Raw genomic sequence first — 16,899 nt, forward strand, 5'->3', positions numbered from 1 at the left:
ATACACAACATCAGGTACGTAACATTTATAATGTGGTTTGTAGGGCTCTACACTTTCACAGCGCCAAGAAATAATCATTTATAACAGCAAATTCTCTAATTAAGGAATCAGAAAACAATAAAGACAGCCGTTTCGGTTTGTCTTTCCCCTCTCTCTGTTTCTTTCTATAAGGTGACAGGAGCTTGCTTTCAGTACACGGAGCAAGTAGGGAACCTGCAGCTACAAAGGGACCAGAGCTCAGAGTCTGAAACACACTGAATTACACATGTGGCTGTTCTTGGAAGTCAACCATTTCTGCAAGTTATTCTCAAGAGGCACGATGTACTATAAGCACTTAAGAAATGTGTTACACTGTGACTGGAACCAAGATGAAATAGCAATATTAAAAGAGACGGTTTAGTTTATGTAGTGGCCAACTCTGCCATTAAACTAGAACAATGGAGACGATGGGGAGGTAGGAACGTTCTCCAGTGTGATTTACTCCTTTTCAGTAGCAGTGGAAATTTTTCCTATAGGCCTGAAAATTACCCTGTCTGCCAAATAGAAGTCAGCATTAAGATGTAACAGAGTTCTGCTAGATTAGTCACCTTGGGATACTCTGCTCTCACATAGCACAGAGATCGCAAAGCACTTTGCCAGAACGCGTCAATTCAGCCTCCCAGTCCCATAAAGACTGTGCCTTAGCATTATTGCTGTCACTCATTTCAGAGAGGGGGAAACTGAGGCTTAAAGGCGTGCTCAAAGATACACAAAGATGGCTCTGCCACAGAACCAAGAGCAAAACAAAGAAGTCCCTTGATCCTGTGCTTTACAGGCAATTTCAGCCTTCCTCCCACCTGGAAAGACCATGGCTTGCTGTAACTAAAAGCAACCGGTTAGTCAAGGCTAGAGGAAACCTTATCAGGCGACGGTTAACAACAAATATAACGCTACTCCCATTTCTGCCAGCTACTAAGACCTGTTCTGCCCGATGACATACATGTGAAAGGCTGGCTGTCCTTCAGACGGTCTGTCTCTAAGCCAGGGCTTGACACCTAAACCCTACTGATTTCAGAAATCTCCTGAATCAGCCACATGCACAGTGACCCTGTGCATCTACCTGTTCTTTGCACTCCTGTACTCTGACATTACAGGAATCGCCATGCTAAAGGCCACCTGATGGCCCCCACAGAAAATGAGGAGAGCCCAAAGACATGTCCCGACCAGACCTCCTTCTCCGCACAGGGATGGTGAGTCCTAACCCCTCCATAGGGCCTAAGGAGAAGGATGGTAGGGGTGGCTTGAAATCTTAGGCCTATGAAGAGACATATCTGACTACAGAAGATGCCCTCTGCACACTGATCTTTCAATGACCGCCCAACGATACAGTGAGGGCTCAGCGCAAGGAGCAGACTGGAGCTCAGTGTCAATCCCGTCCCAAATCCCACTCCCTGCCTTCCCCCTTTTTGCAGCCTGGCACCCGGACAGTGGGACCATGTGCAGCCGCATGGACTACACTCCTCACTACTACATCCCTACAAAACAGCCTGCTACCCACTTCCTTCCTCTGCAGAGCAACAAGGCACTCTTTGGCCTCCTGCTGTCTCTCCCAACAGTCTGGTTCCAATCTTAAGAATGCCACATCAGACGTGATCCCTGAACAACGGCATATGCGACCAGAGATCCTCACATTGCACAACAGCAAAGACGCAGGTGCTGAAATCCCCCCCCCCCCCCCCCGACAGGTTCTGAAATGTGGAGTCAGCTCGCTGGAACAGATAGCAACAAGGATGGTTCAAATTAGAGCAAGGATGAAACCAACGCCAGAGAGAAACACACGGATTCCACGCTACCAGCCTGCTGATGTACAGCAAAGGCCTGATTTTTGAATTTCTCTCTTTAATATCCCTTAGTGTCACGGTTGACCAATGCCACTGAAAAAGAATAAATGAAGTTCTCTCTCTCCTGATGAAGCTGTGCTACAAGTCACTCATAAAACCCTGTCCTCGTCACTCTGAAAAAACCTTTCTGACCTCAAAAGCATTTTGCCTGAAGGAGAACAGGACATCCAAAGCTGACACAGTAAAGTTAAGCTTTTGTTGCCAAAAAATCAAGCTGCTCTTTGCCATCAATATGTGTTTCTAAATAGTGTCAAACATACTGCAGCTTCAGTCTCAGCTCCCACTTCAGGTATTTCCACTTTACAATTTAAACTACGTTTGGTGTGGAGCGAGGGGCTTTTTCTTTGTATTTTTCCTCCTGAAAAAGAAACCTCCATCAGCAGATGACAATCTCTTCCACCCAAAACCTGTTGGTGTTATACATATTGCCAGGTTGCCCTGGTTTAGCTCCAGCACTAAGTGTCAAAAGAGTAGATACCAAACTTCCTTACATTTCTCTTGCAGTGGGAAGGAAAAAAGCAGAGAGATCAGCTGACTGCATGCAAGTATTTAGCAACCTGCCTCTGCTGTGTGCTGCCTCTGCGAGTGACTGATGTTTCACAATCAGAAATACGAGCAACTGCCCAGCTCTATACTCCTCAGCAAGCACCCACAAAAGAGCGGGCCAGACTCAGGAGAAAAGAAAGACCAGACTCTGTCGACACTTTCACCCGAAGGCTCTGTCAAGCTTTCAGAAGGGCAAGTGCATCTTTATGGCATAGCAGTAGACAGCATTTCCACGAGTAAGACCTGGCACAGACAAGCCTCTCCGCATCAAACCCTAGTAGCAGCCTGCTAACCACAAAACAGCTTGAGCTCACAAAGTGATAAGGAAGCCTGCTCTTGACCCAAACAATGACTTCTCCCCGTTTCAAGAGACTCTGAACTGATTTCCTGGAGGCACTGCCTTGCTGCTGGGAGAAGCTCTACCCTGGAGCCTCCGTGGAGCACAGATATTGCACCAGAGCTCTTCATGAGCGCGGAGGGATGACCGGTTCAAGTGTTTTCACTTAAAATTAAAGCTGCTGCTTCCCAATCCTGAGGCTTCCCGCAGGGATCAGTCACTGCCCAGTCAGCTGTCTTCCCTGGGGTCTCGGCTGCAGCCTGCCGGTTTGGAGGGACACCTTTAGGAACACACAGGCGCGCTTTGTCTCAAAGTTGCTACTGTTAGCCTAATGTAAATAAATCCCCAAGACCTGGCTACGTTTGAAAGTGATTCAGAGGAATGAAATTGGGGTCTCTGTGTCAGTGGGTCTGCCAAGCCTGTATGACGGCACATGCTGTACAGTGGACTTTAACTGCTCCAGCAGTTTCCCCCTCCCCCCCGTTGTTCGCAAGGAGAGTCCAGGCAGCAACAGGGGAGAAAAAACACCCTGTAAATACAGGATATATGATGAAACATCACGCACTAATTGGAGGATTTGAGGGGAAACGTAATAAATTATTTTTAACTTTTCTTTTCAAAAGTGTGTGGAGCGTCAGTGGGATTTAACCAGAAGAGCATTAGTTTGAATTTCCCGATAGTAACAGTGGGCTTGGGTAGATACATTGTGCTGTGTAAAACAAACTGCTGCTCTTCCTCACATAAAAGAAGGCAGCAGGAGACAGCGTATCACACGCAGTACTGCCTAAAGCACGCTGCCTATGTCAACAGATTATCTCGCTTTGGACTGTCTGGATTGCTATTAATATGTAACTGATTCAGCAACAATGATGCTATGGAATTAAATGTGCATTTTTTTTTAAATGAAATTATATTAACCTCTTCAGTTTAATTAGCGTGTTAAAAATATGAAAGGAAAGCAGATGTGACCATCATGGATGTGCGAGCTGAATATCAATAACAAAAAGCATCCCCACCCCCTTGGAGGATAAAGCAAAGTTGGATCAGTCATTTTGCAAATGAAATCCTGAATGCGTCTGCACTATGGCTGTTAATAAACCCCTCAAAAGCGTGCACACACTCAAAGCTGAAGATAAAACAATTTTACTAGAGTAAACCTTTACAGATCCAGCCACGATCCAGCTGGATGTCACTGCTACAGCCCGAGTACTCTTCTGAAGTCCTAGCATCCACATTTCTCACCCCTCAGCACTTCTAAGGAAAATGAAATGAATGTCCCAAACAGTCACTTACTGGAGAAGGAACGCACAATACCCTTATGCTAGCCAAGACAAATGTGAGTGCTTGCAAGATGAAAGCCAGTGGCTCATTATTCTTAAACTGATACTGTCATGGGTCCGTGCCTTGCATTAGCACCACATGTCACTCCAGCCACACTCCACTATTCTTACAGATGAGAGCTTTTTTTTTTTTTTAAAGAGATACTAGTTTACAGAATTTTGACTGGTGTATCGCCTCTGCGAAAAAATCATATCAAGAAACAGGACTCTCTCTTTAGAGTCTGCCATAATAAGGAATCCTACCTTTTTTCTTCCCTCAGTATCCTAGCTGATAACTATTTGTTGTCCTATGCATTTGGGTTCATAGTTAATTTTATACAACTGCTTTCTCTGTAACCTACCATTCTCCTTGATATTATTTATTCATGCCACCAATCATCATTTTAATGCATTCATAAGACTTGATTTCTCCCTTGAAAAATATCCTAATTCTTTCACCTTATGGTGCCTCAAAATACACCGGTCTACTGAAACCAGCCTAAGGCATCATTGTTTTAAGATACAGCAAGAAGTGTGTGTTTCTCCCACCTTCTAAAAAAGAAAAGAAAAAAAGTCACCTCCCTAGTCACTGAATTTATACTAGACTCTTTCGCCACTGCTCCCAGATACCTGCCCACCCCCCATCTCTGAATTAAGCTAGGGTTTTTATTGACATATACTAATTACCTGAAAATAAGAATGATCTATTCCGTTTCCACCAGCTGCCAGTTGTCAGCACTGGCTGGAAGTGATCAGCCTTGTTTAAAAGAACAACAACAACAAAAAAAATCTACACTGAAAAATAAAATAAAAATAGTAGTCACCATAAAAACAAAGCCCTGAAGAATTTCACCGGATCTCAGGTGCTGCCAGGCGTGCTTAGAAAGGACTGAAGGCAGACAGATTTGAATGGACTGCTCAGTTTGTCATTGCAAAAAAATACAGAGAGATTTAAAGGTCTACCCACGCGGAAAAAAGAAAAACTGAATTAAAGAACAAAAATAAAATAAAGTCAGAAATGCAGCCCCAATGCATCGACTGTCTGCACTTAAGAGATTTACAGGAGTAATTTAAATGATTCACCTGCTGCCAGTTTTCCTCCAAGGATGGCAAAGCTGAGAAGTAGCCGGTGTCGTGGACAAGCTGGAGTTCCTGGAATATACTATAACTAGCCAAGACATCCATGCTGCTGCTGAGCAAAACCCTTTCTTTCTGCTTTTGTGTGTGTTTGTTTGCTCTGGTGGGGGGGGGGGTTGTTTTTGATCATAAAAAAAAAAAAAAGAGAGGAGGAAAAGCAACCAATGATAGATCCAACGTCCCTTTTGCTTTGTTTTGTTTCAGTCACACTTTAAAAAAAAAAAAGAAGAAGAAGAAGAAGAAGAAGGGGGGGGGGGATCGATGCGGAGGGAAGAAGGAGGCGAGGGGCCGGGGGGCCGAGGCGGGCGGGCGAGCGGCGCCCAGCGCGCACCGTGCACCCCGCGGCCGCCGCCACACCGGGGCACGTCGCCGTCGCCACTGCCGCGCACCCGCGCAGCGGCCATGCGCGCTCCCTCGCCCCCGCCCCCTCGACGCTTTATTTTCGGCAGACCACGTTTTTTTCCCCCCCCCTCAGGTTTTTTTTTTTTTTTAAACGCCCCCCCCCCACCCCGGCCCCGCCGCCACCAACCGCCGCCGCCGCCGCCGCCTCACGGCCGCCCCTCCCCCCCCCACGCGCGCGCGCAGCCGCGCGGCCCACTCAGGGCAGCGCGTGACCATGTAGGGTAAACGGCGGCGCGGGGGGGGGGCGGGGGAGGGGGAGGAGGAGGAGGAGGAGGGGACGCCGCGCCTGAAGTCACTGTCGCCCAATGGCGGCGCCGGCCAGGCGGCGGGGGGCGGGGCCGGCGGCGCCGATTGGCCGGTGCCGCGGCTCCCGCCCCCTCTCCCTCCCCGCCGCCCTGCAAGGCGGCGCGCGCCGAGCTATTTTTAGGGCGCTATATAAGGGGGCGGCGGCGCGCGCGGCAGCGGCGGCCGAGCGCGGCGCGCTGTGGGGAGGCCGCGGCCCTTCGTGTGGCGCAGCGGGCCGGCCCGGCGTTTGCCGTTTTCAGCAGAAAAATGCTGCCCTTCGACGGCTGGGCCGCCTCCGGGGTTGTGGGGGAGCCGTGGGGGCTGGGAGGAAGCGGGTATGGGTGAGGCTGTTGTCCCGCGGCCCTGAGCGTTCGCTTCTCCTCTCACGGATGGCCAGAAAGAAAGAAAAGACGAGCAGCTGATGGGGTTTTTTTGGAAGGGGGTAGAGCAGGAGCGTACCCTGAGCAGGAGTGGGCAGCGGCTGCGTGTGGAGCGGCACAGCTGCTGAGGGGCAAGCGGTGCTGCACGTTAATAAAGCTGAGCTCATCTCCAGAAACGCTTCTGAGGTCGACAGGCATCTATTGGGGTGTTTAACCAGGCTGAGCTGTGACCCGAGCCCCTCTCAAGGACTAGTTTTGGTTGGATAGTGAGCTATTTGACCTTAAATGGTTAGTGTGGTGCAAAGCTTCCCCAAAATTGCTCTGGCGCAGGGCACGGTTGCGTTTCTGCTTTTGGAAAGATTGCAGAACTGCATGTGCTCATTTAAAGATGATGGGGGTTTTTCCAGTAATAGAGGAAATATGTTCTCTTTGTTGCCCTCCAATACAGAGGGCCCTGTAGTCCCATCAGCTGCGTTGCCAGGCCCATACCCAGCCACCGGGCTGCCGGACAAACGTCCCCCCTGTGCCCTTTTATGGTGGGTTGTTGACTGTGAGTTGGAATGGGTCTTGGTGTAAACAGATCCTGCTACAGATGCAGCTGTGGGTTGTTAAGCCATCTGGTTTTGCAGCAGTTGCATTATGTTTCCCTTGTCTTGTGTTGCTAAGACATCTATACTTACCTGCTATCTTCCCCCTGCAACCAGATGAGAATGCCTGGGCCAGGCCTCAGCTGGCATAAATCAGGGTAATGCTGCTGACAGGCGTGCACATCTCATCCCAGGTGTCCCACTCGGATTGATGCAAAAGTATGAGGCCGTGCAACTCATCGGTGTTAATTAGTTCATGGTATGTTTTCTTTCTTGGTGATGAAGACAAATTGCCTTTTTTCAAAACTGGATCCATGTTAACAATTTTTGAAAGCCATGTTCAAAGAAAGCTGAGAATAAACCTCTCTTTGCCCAGAAAAAGGCTGTGCTGAGCCCCAGACTGCCAAGTGCTGGCAAACAACGCTGCTGTAGTTTTAGAATAAAGCAGAACAGTCACTGCACTCTAGTTTGGGGAGTCAAAACCTTTTGCAGAGGGGATATATAACTGAAGGAAATGCAGTGATTGGGAGAGAGTGGATGTGGGCAGTTTTCTTATAAGTGGTCGCTGCTCTGCAGAAGTATTCTTCATGTGGGTGCTCACGTTACAGAAGGAGTTTTGCTCAGCCTCCTGCTCTCAGGATACAGGTCAGGACCCTCTGGGGCAGCTCACTTGAAGATGGCTCTTGCCCATTAGTTGCATCTGAAAAGGGTGTGAAAAGGATGCCTGTTTCTCACCATTCACCTTGAGAGCAGGAGGCTGTCTCAGACGAGACCATCTCTGGTGGCTTGAACAGCAGGCTTAGCAGAAAAGTTAGCTGGAAAATCAGATGTGAATAATAAACTGTTCTTTCTCCTATGAATGCATACATAAATGTATACATTAGCGGGGATATGAGAGGGAAGCTTAGCACAGCGAGTACTGTTGGAGAGGTCCTACAGATGGTCATTATCAATTCCGAGCATGCCTCAAGTTGGCACGTGACACATTTCCTGGGCACCTTTGGAAGTAATAACTTAAAGGCAGGAAAGGAGAGAATCAGACCTAAGATGGTCAGATCTGATGGGAAGCAGAACTTGGGAATCATAATGCAGCGCCCATACCAAGAGGGATGTGTAGGAAGTATCTGTTTCAGAAAAAGCTTTCAGTAAGCATGTCTCCTTAAGAGCTCACCAGAGCAAAGCCATATGCATATGCAGCGGCTATCTCTGACCTAGGCAAGGAAATAGAGGACAAGAGCGGTAGATGTTCGTGGTGCTAGCTATTCAAACATCCATTTCTAATCTCTAAATTTTATAATCCTAATGGCTGAAAAATATTTTGGTACTGCACTTCTGGCCTTGTTAAGCACAACTTCCGTCTTATTAAGTAGGTCGTTTAGTGCTCTGATCTCCCAGCCTCCCCGCTAATGCTGTAAGAGCAGAACTGACCTGTATGAGCAGCAGGTTGCTTATACTTTGGTTTATAGCAAAGGCTCTGTGCCTATCATGAGTTACTGTTTACAGCCCAGGAGTACCCTCTGCCATAATAAAGGGTACTTCTAGCTTCTGCGTAGTTCTGGTTTACATCATCAGAAATCTATCTATTTGTCTGTCTTGAGTTTTCTCCTGAATGCTTTTCCTGTAGGAACAGTCTCTTTTCCACCCTTAGGGTAAAGATTGTTCTCAGTTGTGGAGCTCCGCTGCTTTACACCAGCAAAGATCCCAGCCTGTGCCCATATTGCGTAGTAACTGGTGGCCAAATGACGATGAGCAGATATTGGTCTGCGCCTATCACTGGCTTCAGGGAGGAGTTGTGTCTGAGAGCAGAGTTTTGGCTCTGAGCCTTGAGGTGAAGAGCTGGGCTACAGATCTGGCTGCTTGCCTAGGTGGTTTCCAGGCAGACATTGCATTTTTATTGTCTTGGATATTCTGCTGTGGAGGTCAGTTGAGACAGCAGAATGGGGTTATTGCTTGGCAGAAGTGGGAAGGTCTGGACAAAAAATGAACATGGTCATAACTGGATATAATGCAGTTGGCCCAGGATGTGATGTAGCGTATACCTGGGCTAACCAAGAGATAACAAAGGGCGTGGGCGATGTCTACCATGCTCTCTTAGTTTTCCAGGCTGTACTGCCCTTACTCTTAGCAGATAGCCACTTTCCTGCTCTGGCCCAACAGTACCACCCCTTCACAGACAGCAATGCAGTCAAGCGTGGCGGAGGAGCAGTACCTCCCCTCCACTACACAGCAAGGCTCAGGGGCGCAAAGTAGTACACAAAAATTCAGACAAACTGTGAGAGCTGGTCCTGCAAGAAGTAAAGACGACCATTTCAGCTATAGCCCAGGTTGGTCTTGTGCTGGATAAAGAGAATAGCCTGGACAGGAAAAGGATTTTTTTAGCCAGCCCTGAACCCGCTAGCATTGCTCTGATTTGCTGAAACATCAGGAACATGCAGGGAGGTGGGATAGCTGGTTAGCAATAGTGACGATGGGTCTTGCCACCTCGGAAAAGGGAAGGGCATTGAGGGGCAATGGGAGTGGTTAGTCCTGGTGGGGAAAAAAAAAAAAAAACAGTTCCTTGTTCCTTTTGCTGTTTTTGAGAAAGAGGAGAGGTGATGTCACTGTTTTTTGGGGTCACTGGTTTCTTGAGAAGAGCTTGAATTTCTCATTGCCTGCCACAGGACCTCTGCCAAGAACCTCTTCCATCCTCTCCAAGTTGGGAGTTCAGAGCGGCCCCCTGCACTTGGCTGGGTCTCAACAAGCTGTGGGCAGAATCACAATTTTGATTGCTCTGGTTGCCTTCCCTTGTGATGTCTCCAACCCCACTGCCCCCAGGAACAATGGCGAGGGCTGCGTGGTGGGACCCAGTGGGGAACGCGGATTTGCAGGGGACTTGGCTGTTGCGCCATCTGCATCTCTTCCTTTCCCCTTTCCCAGATCTAGAGTTAATACCGCTTTCCTGAACTTGTAACCTGTGACAGGGATGTTCAAAGGTATTGGTTCTTCAGTCAGGGAGTCCCTCATGGAAGGGAAGAGGCTATGCTTGTACATTTGTAGGGTTGGAGTTGTCATTGGTTATGAAGCCTTGAAAAGAGCAGTGTGGAGGAAAAGCACTGAGAAACTTACTGGAGCACGTTCGGGTTTGCAGTCGCCCCCTCTCCAGCAGTGAGTGCAAAAGCTATCGCTGCGGGAGCGGAGATCTCATTTTGGTGGTGGCGAACAGCCAGGTGGCACAGCTAGATGACACTGCAAAAGTGTCAGTCGGAAAGTTTGAAACCCACCCTGCTGTTCAGAGTTACCACTTTCTGATACAAGGATGCGTGTGTGCGTGTCCATGTCAACGTCCACATCTGAATCTGATGAGAACAACTGCGTGTGTTACCAAAATCCCAACAAACATCAAGCAGCCAGAAAGGAGAGAACTTCCTTTCCCAGAGCCAAGCGTCTCGCTCCAGGCTGTGGAAGTCCCCCGTTTCCTCTCCAGTCAGATACCTCCCACCCTCCCAACCTCTCACCTCATTGTCAATCCACAGTTTCCTAGAGAAAGACCTCTGCTGCCGGGCTCCACATCCTCCTCCCGCCCCCGCACAGCAACGTTTCCATGAACTGGAGGATAGTTCAGTTATGTCAAGTTTCCTATAGCGGTCTCTGAAGCGCTGACTGATCTGAGCGACCGTGCCGCAGGGCAGTGGAAGGCCTGGAGGAGGGAGGCTGAAACCAAAGTCCAGCTCTTCCCTTCTGCAGCTTGTCTTAGGGAAGGGCAGCGAGGGCACGAGGAGGAACCTTGTTTGTGAGGGCAGGGAAATCCTGGCTGGCCCGTATTTTTAACCTTCTGCTTTTTAACTGAAGGCTTTTCTCCAGGGTAGCTATTTTAACAAGACTGGACCCTCCTCGTGTGGTTACCCAGAGGGGAGCTGCCCCGAGCTCTTCAGCTGTGCTCTGAGCAGCACACCCATGGCTTTCCCTGGGCACCCAGCTTGTCCAGCCTCTGAGACTGCACAGGCCAGTCCCGCCATCCTTGCTCTATGCAGATCACAAGGGTTTTGGGCTGGTGCAGACGCCCCGAGTAGCAGTGAGACTTACAGCCTGAGTAGTGCTCCAGGAAAGAGCATGGGGACACGTCTTGCTAGGTCTGTTTTTGCCACCGGCCCCCGAGTAATGTCTCTCCCAGTTCTGTGGCTTGTCTGCACGAGTTGCAGACATTTTAAAGCAGGTATTATTGTGTATTTGTACCATGCCTCAGGGCAGCAAGTCCTGGGGTAATGGGTTGTGTTGGGGGTTATTACTGCGCAGCCGCCCGTGCTGTGAGCAGCACGGTTCACCCGGGAGGTCGCACATGGGACTCCTAAGGAACGAGCGGTAGCTCGGGAGGGCCATGGCCACTGTCACTCCTCACCCATCTCCGGAGTCCCTGGGAAGGAACCAGAGCGTGGTTCCTGCCACCCTTCTCCAGGAGTCCCCTGGCTCTTCTGGTTTTGTTCACCTCTGCTTCTCCATCCCAGGCAGGCAGTAGTCCTTTCCAGCATCTTTCCCGTGCTCCTCGCTGCAGCCCCCCAGCTGCTCGTCTCCATGCTGTCCGGTGCCGCTGCCAAGCAAGGGGCTGGGATGAGCTGGGCCCTGGGAGCAGGACCGCCTCCCCCAGCTCTGCCGTGCTGGTAGAGGCCTGGGCTTGGGCCCTGTGAACGGACTCGGTTCCAGCTTCCCCGCCGTTCCCCTGGGGACGAAGCTCTCTGCGTCCCCGGCTCGGGCTTGGCAGTTCCCCAGCCTTCCCCTGGGAAACACCCAGCCGTTAAAGCTGTCCTTCCCTGGCAGACCCCAAAGCTCTTCGGTTGGAGCAGGCTTTGGCCTCTTCGGGCTTGTGGCTTTATTCCGTGTTAGCGGCAGTTTTCTTCGGGGCGAAGCCTCGTTTTTGGTTTTTTTGCAAGGCAGGATGTTTTTCGCTCTGTAGCGCTGTCCCCCTCGGGGTCTGGGCCCGCCTATAGAGTGGCTCCCGGCTTGCCACAGCTGCGCTGCCTCGCGGCCTCTGCCGGTGCCACCAGCCGCCACCTCTCGGCGCCTGAGAGCTCCCCTCCAAGTCCTCCGAGCAGGTTGCTATGGCTACTGGCAATCCGCTTGCTCCGGGGCTCGGGGAGCCGCCAGCCGAGGGGGTTTTTTTCCAGCAGCTAAGCGCATGCTCCTCTTCCTCCATGGCACGGTCAACTTTGCTGAAGCCACGCGAGCGGGTCACGTCCCGTGTCGTGGATGGGCCGGGTGTTGAGGGCATGACAGGCTGCCGCTTCGCCTTCCTTCTCCGGCGTGTTTCTTCCGCTCTGCCTCGTCCCCGAAGGGGCTGAGCGGGAAGCAGGAGCAGGCTTTACGCCGCATGGCTGTCCGTGAGCGCTGTGTGTGTGTGTTTCTGCCTTACGTTTTGGCCTTTCCTTGCTGCTCCTGCTTTTCAAATGGCTCCTTTCCCGGCACATGTCCTTGATGCACAGGGAGCCTTCCCTGTCCGTGCCTCCTGATGGGGGAGGTAAATGCTGCTTTCCAGAAGGATTCATTTTGCCCCTTTGCTCAACGGCAGGAAGACGACCTCCTTAAAAGTATTTGGCGTTGCCCCTCAGGGAAGCAGCCTGAGATGAAAAACAAACAAGTTGCACTTTTGTATAAGCACGCCTTTGCCAGGCCCTGATTTCCCTGTCCGCATGCACATGTTGTGACCTGCTGCATACGCAGCTGTTCTGCTGCAGCGCTCTGAAGAGGAAAAGAGCCTGCTCAGCTGCTCAGCGAAGGCAGAGAGGGAAATCGGAGCGAGGTGGAAAGCTTGGTGCTGTGACCCTGTTCTGCTTTGCCAAGAAAGCAGATTTCAGCAGGAAGGTTTAAGAGGGAGCTAAGGCTGAGATCCCCTCTTCGTCTTCCAGCAGGTGCAGCCCAGAAACGGCATCCCAAGGGCACGCAGGGCAGAGGTGGCTTTCGCTCACCTCCCCATCCCTGGGGCTCCAGGGAGGCAGCACAGCTGTTCGCATCGACTGGCGCTGGGAGGAACTGCTGTAACTCACAGCTGTCACCAAGCGCTGCTGTGCTGCCCCGGGCTCCCACCTCTCCCGCACTTGGCTCTGCGTCGGGTACGCTTTGACGCGGGCTAGTGGACGACATCGCGCAGGCTGAATGTGGGTGCGAGCGTCTCCTGGCCTCTAGCAAGCTGTTAACAGCTCTCTGAATTTGCTGCGACTGAAAAGGGGGACCAGAATGTAGCACAGCAGGTTTCCGCGCTTTCCCTCCGTCCTAAAAACAGGCCTCATTTGGCTCCCGTTTCAAATCAGTGCCCTGTGGACAACGCAATGGCTTTAATTGCAGGGCAGCTAATGAGCACCCTCCAGGATTAGGGATGAATGGGCTTAACCCATAATCATAGCGTAGGGCATCCAAAAGTCTCAGTGGACTTTGCAAGCTGATCCCTGGCCAGACGCAGAAGATGTTTTGGTGGGAAAGCAGGACATGCCTTCCCAAAGCGGAAACGCCATCCAACTAGCTCAGTTGTCTGGGCTGAGACAAAAAAACAAAGCGCAGTGCTTCAAGGGAAGGTTAGAAAGAATAGCGGAACAGACCTAATCTGGTTGTGGCCTGAAGTCTTTTGACTCCCCCTGTGCTGAAAAGGCATTCAGCACGCTTAGCGCTTAACAGGATTGAGTTTTCGCTCTGGGGAAGGGGTCTTCATCTGGTGTGGTTTGTTCATGTGCTCTAGGGTTTTCTTATTTCTTACAATCACGGTTAGGATGCAACTGTGGCTGTTCACATTAGGATCTGTCTCTGTCTACCAGTTTTCGAAACAAGAAAATTGGGGCCTGCAGGTCTTATCTCAGAGGGAGCTCTCAGATAGCTATGTTGTTGGTTCCTCTTGCCTTTTATTCCATAGACCTACTCTGAGTGGGATTAAACGATACAACAGCAATAGTCCTCAGGTCCTCTCTCTGCTGCGTTTTTCTGCCTGCAGAGGAGCAGTGGAAACATTACAAATCTTAACTGTTCGGTACGCCTGAGACCTGCTCTCATTCTCCCACGGTGTTTGCTATCCAGAGAGCGGTATTCCTGCTGCCCAGGAGTCCCCTTACGTGTTTCAGCTGTATTTGGTTTTGTGCACTCATTCAGCCCATACTGAATACTGTTTCAGATGTGCTTTGCCCTGTGGCCCAAGCCTTGCTGTTTTGTCTTGCTGGGGTGCTCTTCTAGTCGTGTTGCATTGACATCAGCTGGGATCTAGCCCCCTACTCCAGCTAATGGAAATAAGGCGATGGAGAAGGTTGTCCCGCCTGAGGTCCTGGCTGGGGAGAAGCTGGTAGTGAGCCGCTGAGCAAGATACAAACCGCGTGAGTAAAAGTAGTGCTGTAAAAGCGTGCAGTGTAGTTACACACAGAGCGCTGTATGGTGATGGGTGAAACCTTTAAGGAGCAGACAGGTGCGATCCTTTTGTTAGAGTAGGAAACGCGAAACTTCAGGAACCCCTGTGACTTCCTTTGGGTCACACGGAGAGCTCATGAAAGATCTGGATCTAACCTCCCGCTCTTCTGTCTTTCAGGTCCTGAACCTTTAACCACCAGTCTGTCCCTCCTCTCAGAAAGGTCACCTGCTCGTGTGACCCTTCCCCTCACTCCCCTAACTTTCCAGATCCTGCAGCAAATCTATAAATCATGTAAGAGCAGCCTGGCGCTAGAGATATGGAAGTTGTTCTCAATTCCTGGCTGTGCCAGCGTGCTTCCAGCCTTAATGGGGACAAGAAAGGTCGGCGCACACAAACCCAAACCAGAGACCCTCCTTTCTACTGAAAGGGATCTATATATTTCTGAACTGCCATTTGCAAAGGCAGTTGTCATTGCTATTCTGTCAGTGTTGGGCACCTCACATAAACAGTCTGATGATATTAGTAAGCTCTCAGGTACTTCTTCAGTACAAATAATAAATAATAATGAACTGCAAAGGAGATCTCTGAGCTTTGGAAGTTGGCTGAGGCGGGACTCTCATGGCTCCCACCTGATACATCCTCTTCATAGACCCTTCTGTGCTGCTGTTACGGGTAGTGCATCAGTACTGCTTAGGAGACTCGCCTGGGAGTGAGGGTCCTGTTGCATTAGGCACATAAGGAAAAGGCTGTCCTCACCGCAGAGAGGTGTGCCTGAATCAGGTGCTGGCGCAGGTGCCTGTGCAGTCATGGCTTGGAGCTTAGCGGCCTGTCTCAGCTCCCGCTGATGGCATCAGCGCCGGGCACCAAACAGCCACAAGAGCCCTTGGCTAAATGCAGGAGAGACAAAGCTTCGCCCAAAGTCACGAAGCAAGTCAGGACCCAGGATAAATCTCGAATTCTCGCAAATCGCAAGCTAATGCCTAGCTATTGTACCTGCTCCCCTGAAGCATGCTTTTGCCTGAAGAAAACTGCTGGCTCCCCAAGTCGATTTGTGAGTTGACAGAGCTCTGCTGAGCTGTCGTTTCCTCTGGGGCAATGCTCAGCCGGGCAGCCAGCAGTTTGTCATCCCTGCCCTTTCCACCCGTAGCAGTTGCTGCCGCCAGTGAGTAATTGCTTGTTACTATTAAAGCCACGGGGAACCTTAGGAGACTGTTTTACCAGGGGTGGGGGAAATCATTTTATACAACGGAGCTCACCAGCACAGCCTCCCTCCTCCTCTTTAGGAGGAGGTAAACACCTCCAAGACGCAGGAATGGCACTTGCTCCTTCTGATGGAAAGAAACGCAGAGGTGATAGAAGTGACAAGGGGTAGCCAGGAAGATCTGAGTCTTGTTCTACAGTTCCCTGACTCGAGAGCAAGTTTGTGGGTGGTAAGGGTTAAAGATGCCATGTGTAATCATTCCTGCCAGAGCTTTGCCAAGCAAAAGGGAGATTCCAGTTGTGTATGGTGGATTCACGCTGCTTTTTGGAGTCATGAGTTGGAGCACTGAGAGGCATCGTCTTGGAAAGAACAAAGGAAGAGGGAGACGTGTCGCTTCATAAGCTCTTGCAGATTCTTGGAAACAGGCAAGCACACGTCTGCTTTAGTCTCTGACATCACTTCTTCTCCATGGCAACGCAGAAAGACATCACCGGGTTTTTGACAGGGAAGTCGAGAGGGCTCGTGTGGCCTGGACAGGGGACACACAAGGGGACCTTACCTTTGCTCTCAGAGCAGCTCTGCTGCGGGAATAAGCCGTCCCCCGTTAGGATCAGAAGGAAAAGTCCCGCTGCATTTAGCATGGACAGGAGCAGGCCCCAGCTGTGACCTTCCCACCCTGCGGCTCCTCCAGCCTGCGCAAACCCGGGTGAACAGAGGCGGCCTGGGAGGCTGAGTGCTGAGCCTGAGTCTCTGCCCGCGTGCATTTTTCAAGCGTGTAGTCCTACCGCAGTGAGAGCTGTCAGAGACGGTGACTCATCTCTTTCGGGGCTGAACCACTATATGCATGCATATATTTTTTGATCATTTTTATGAACCTGATCGCTGAATTCTGTGCAACTTCGGGTATGTGTTTGGTCAGCTGCCATGCTGAATTTTTAGCGGATGATTTCTGCAGAAACTTTTGCCCAGCACTTGTGGTGTTAAGTGTGACTGTGGCTTTATAGATGGGCGAGATCAGTAGTGCCACGCCAAAACTCATTCATTCTCCTTTAGGAGATCAACTACTGCAGGAGCTTGCTCAAGTTCACTTTGAAGTCAGTGGCAAATTTCCCATTGCCTTAAATAGGAACATGTGTTTCAAGAAATGAATAATATGAAAATTGAAAAGTACAGAGCAGTATGCTCAGGGCATGGCCTGGTTTGCCTGAGACAGTCAAGCGGCTCGTGTTTTAATGCTGCTTCTACCTCCACCTCTCAGCTTTGCAGTAAGCGTTACAAAGCTTACTGCATTTGTGAAGTTTGATTTGTGAAAAAGACTGCTGCCTACTATTATTAGTAACTTACATTATTAGCATTAATTGGACTAGAACTAATAAATTCTGGAGGTTTCTTTGCTTCCTACCGATGATTTCCACTCTCAGGTGGGTTTGGACAGACCCCTTTATTTTTCATGCGTGTTTTGCTTCTGCTT

At 50.3% G+C, this 16,899-nt stretch overlaps 1 protein-coding gene across 8 annotated transcripts in view; it reads right to left on the reverse strand.

The window, feature by feature from the left end:
• The window catches only part of KLF7 (KLF transcription factor 7), a 119,399-nt gene extending 113,785 nt beyond the window's left edge, over positions 1 to 5,614 (reverse strand). For 3 of the 8 annotated variants that reach the window (XR_011141812.1, XR_011141817.1, XR_011141816.1), the window contains exon 1: positions 5,166 to 5,434. Coding sequence is in view for 1 of the 8 variants with exons in the window: in XM_009674789.2 (XP_009673084.2) it covers positions 5,166 to 5,267 (102 nt within the window). In the remaining 7 variants the exon portion in view is untranslated. Of the gene's footprint in view, positions 1 to 5,165 lie in introns of all 8 variants that reach the window. The other 5 variants (XR_011141813.1, XR_011141814.1, XR_011141818.1 and 2 more) reach the window with 4 other exon arrangements.
• Between the last annotated feature and the right edge of the window lie 11,285 nt (positions 5,615 to 16,899).

The sequence above is a fragment of the Struthio camelus genome, chromosome 6, assembly GCF_040807025.1.
Source record: "Struthio camelus isolate bStrCam1 chromosome 6, bStrCam1.hap1, whole genome shotgun sequence".
NCBI lineage: Eukaryota > Metazoa > Chordata > Aves > Struthioniformes > Struthionidae > Struthio > Struthio camelus.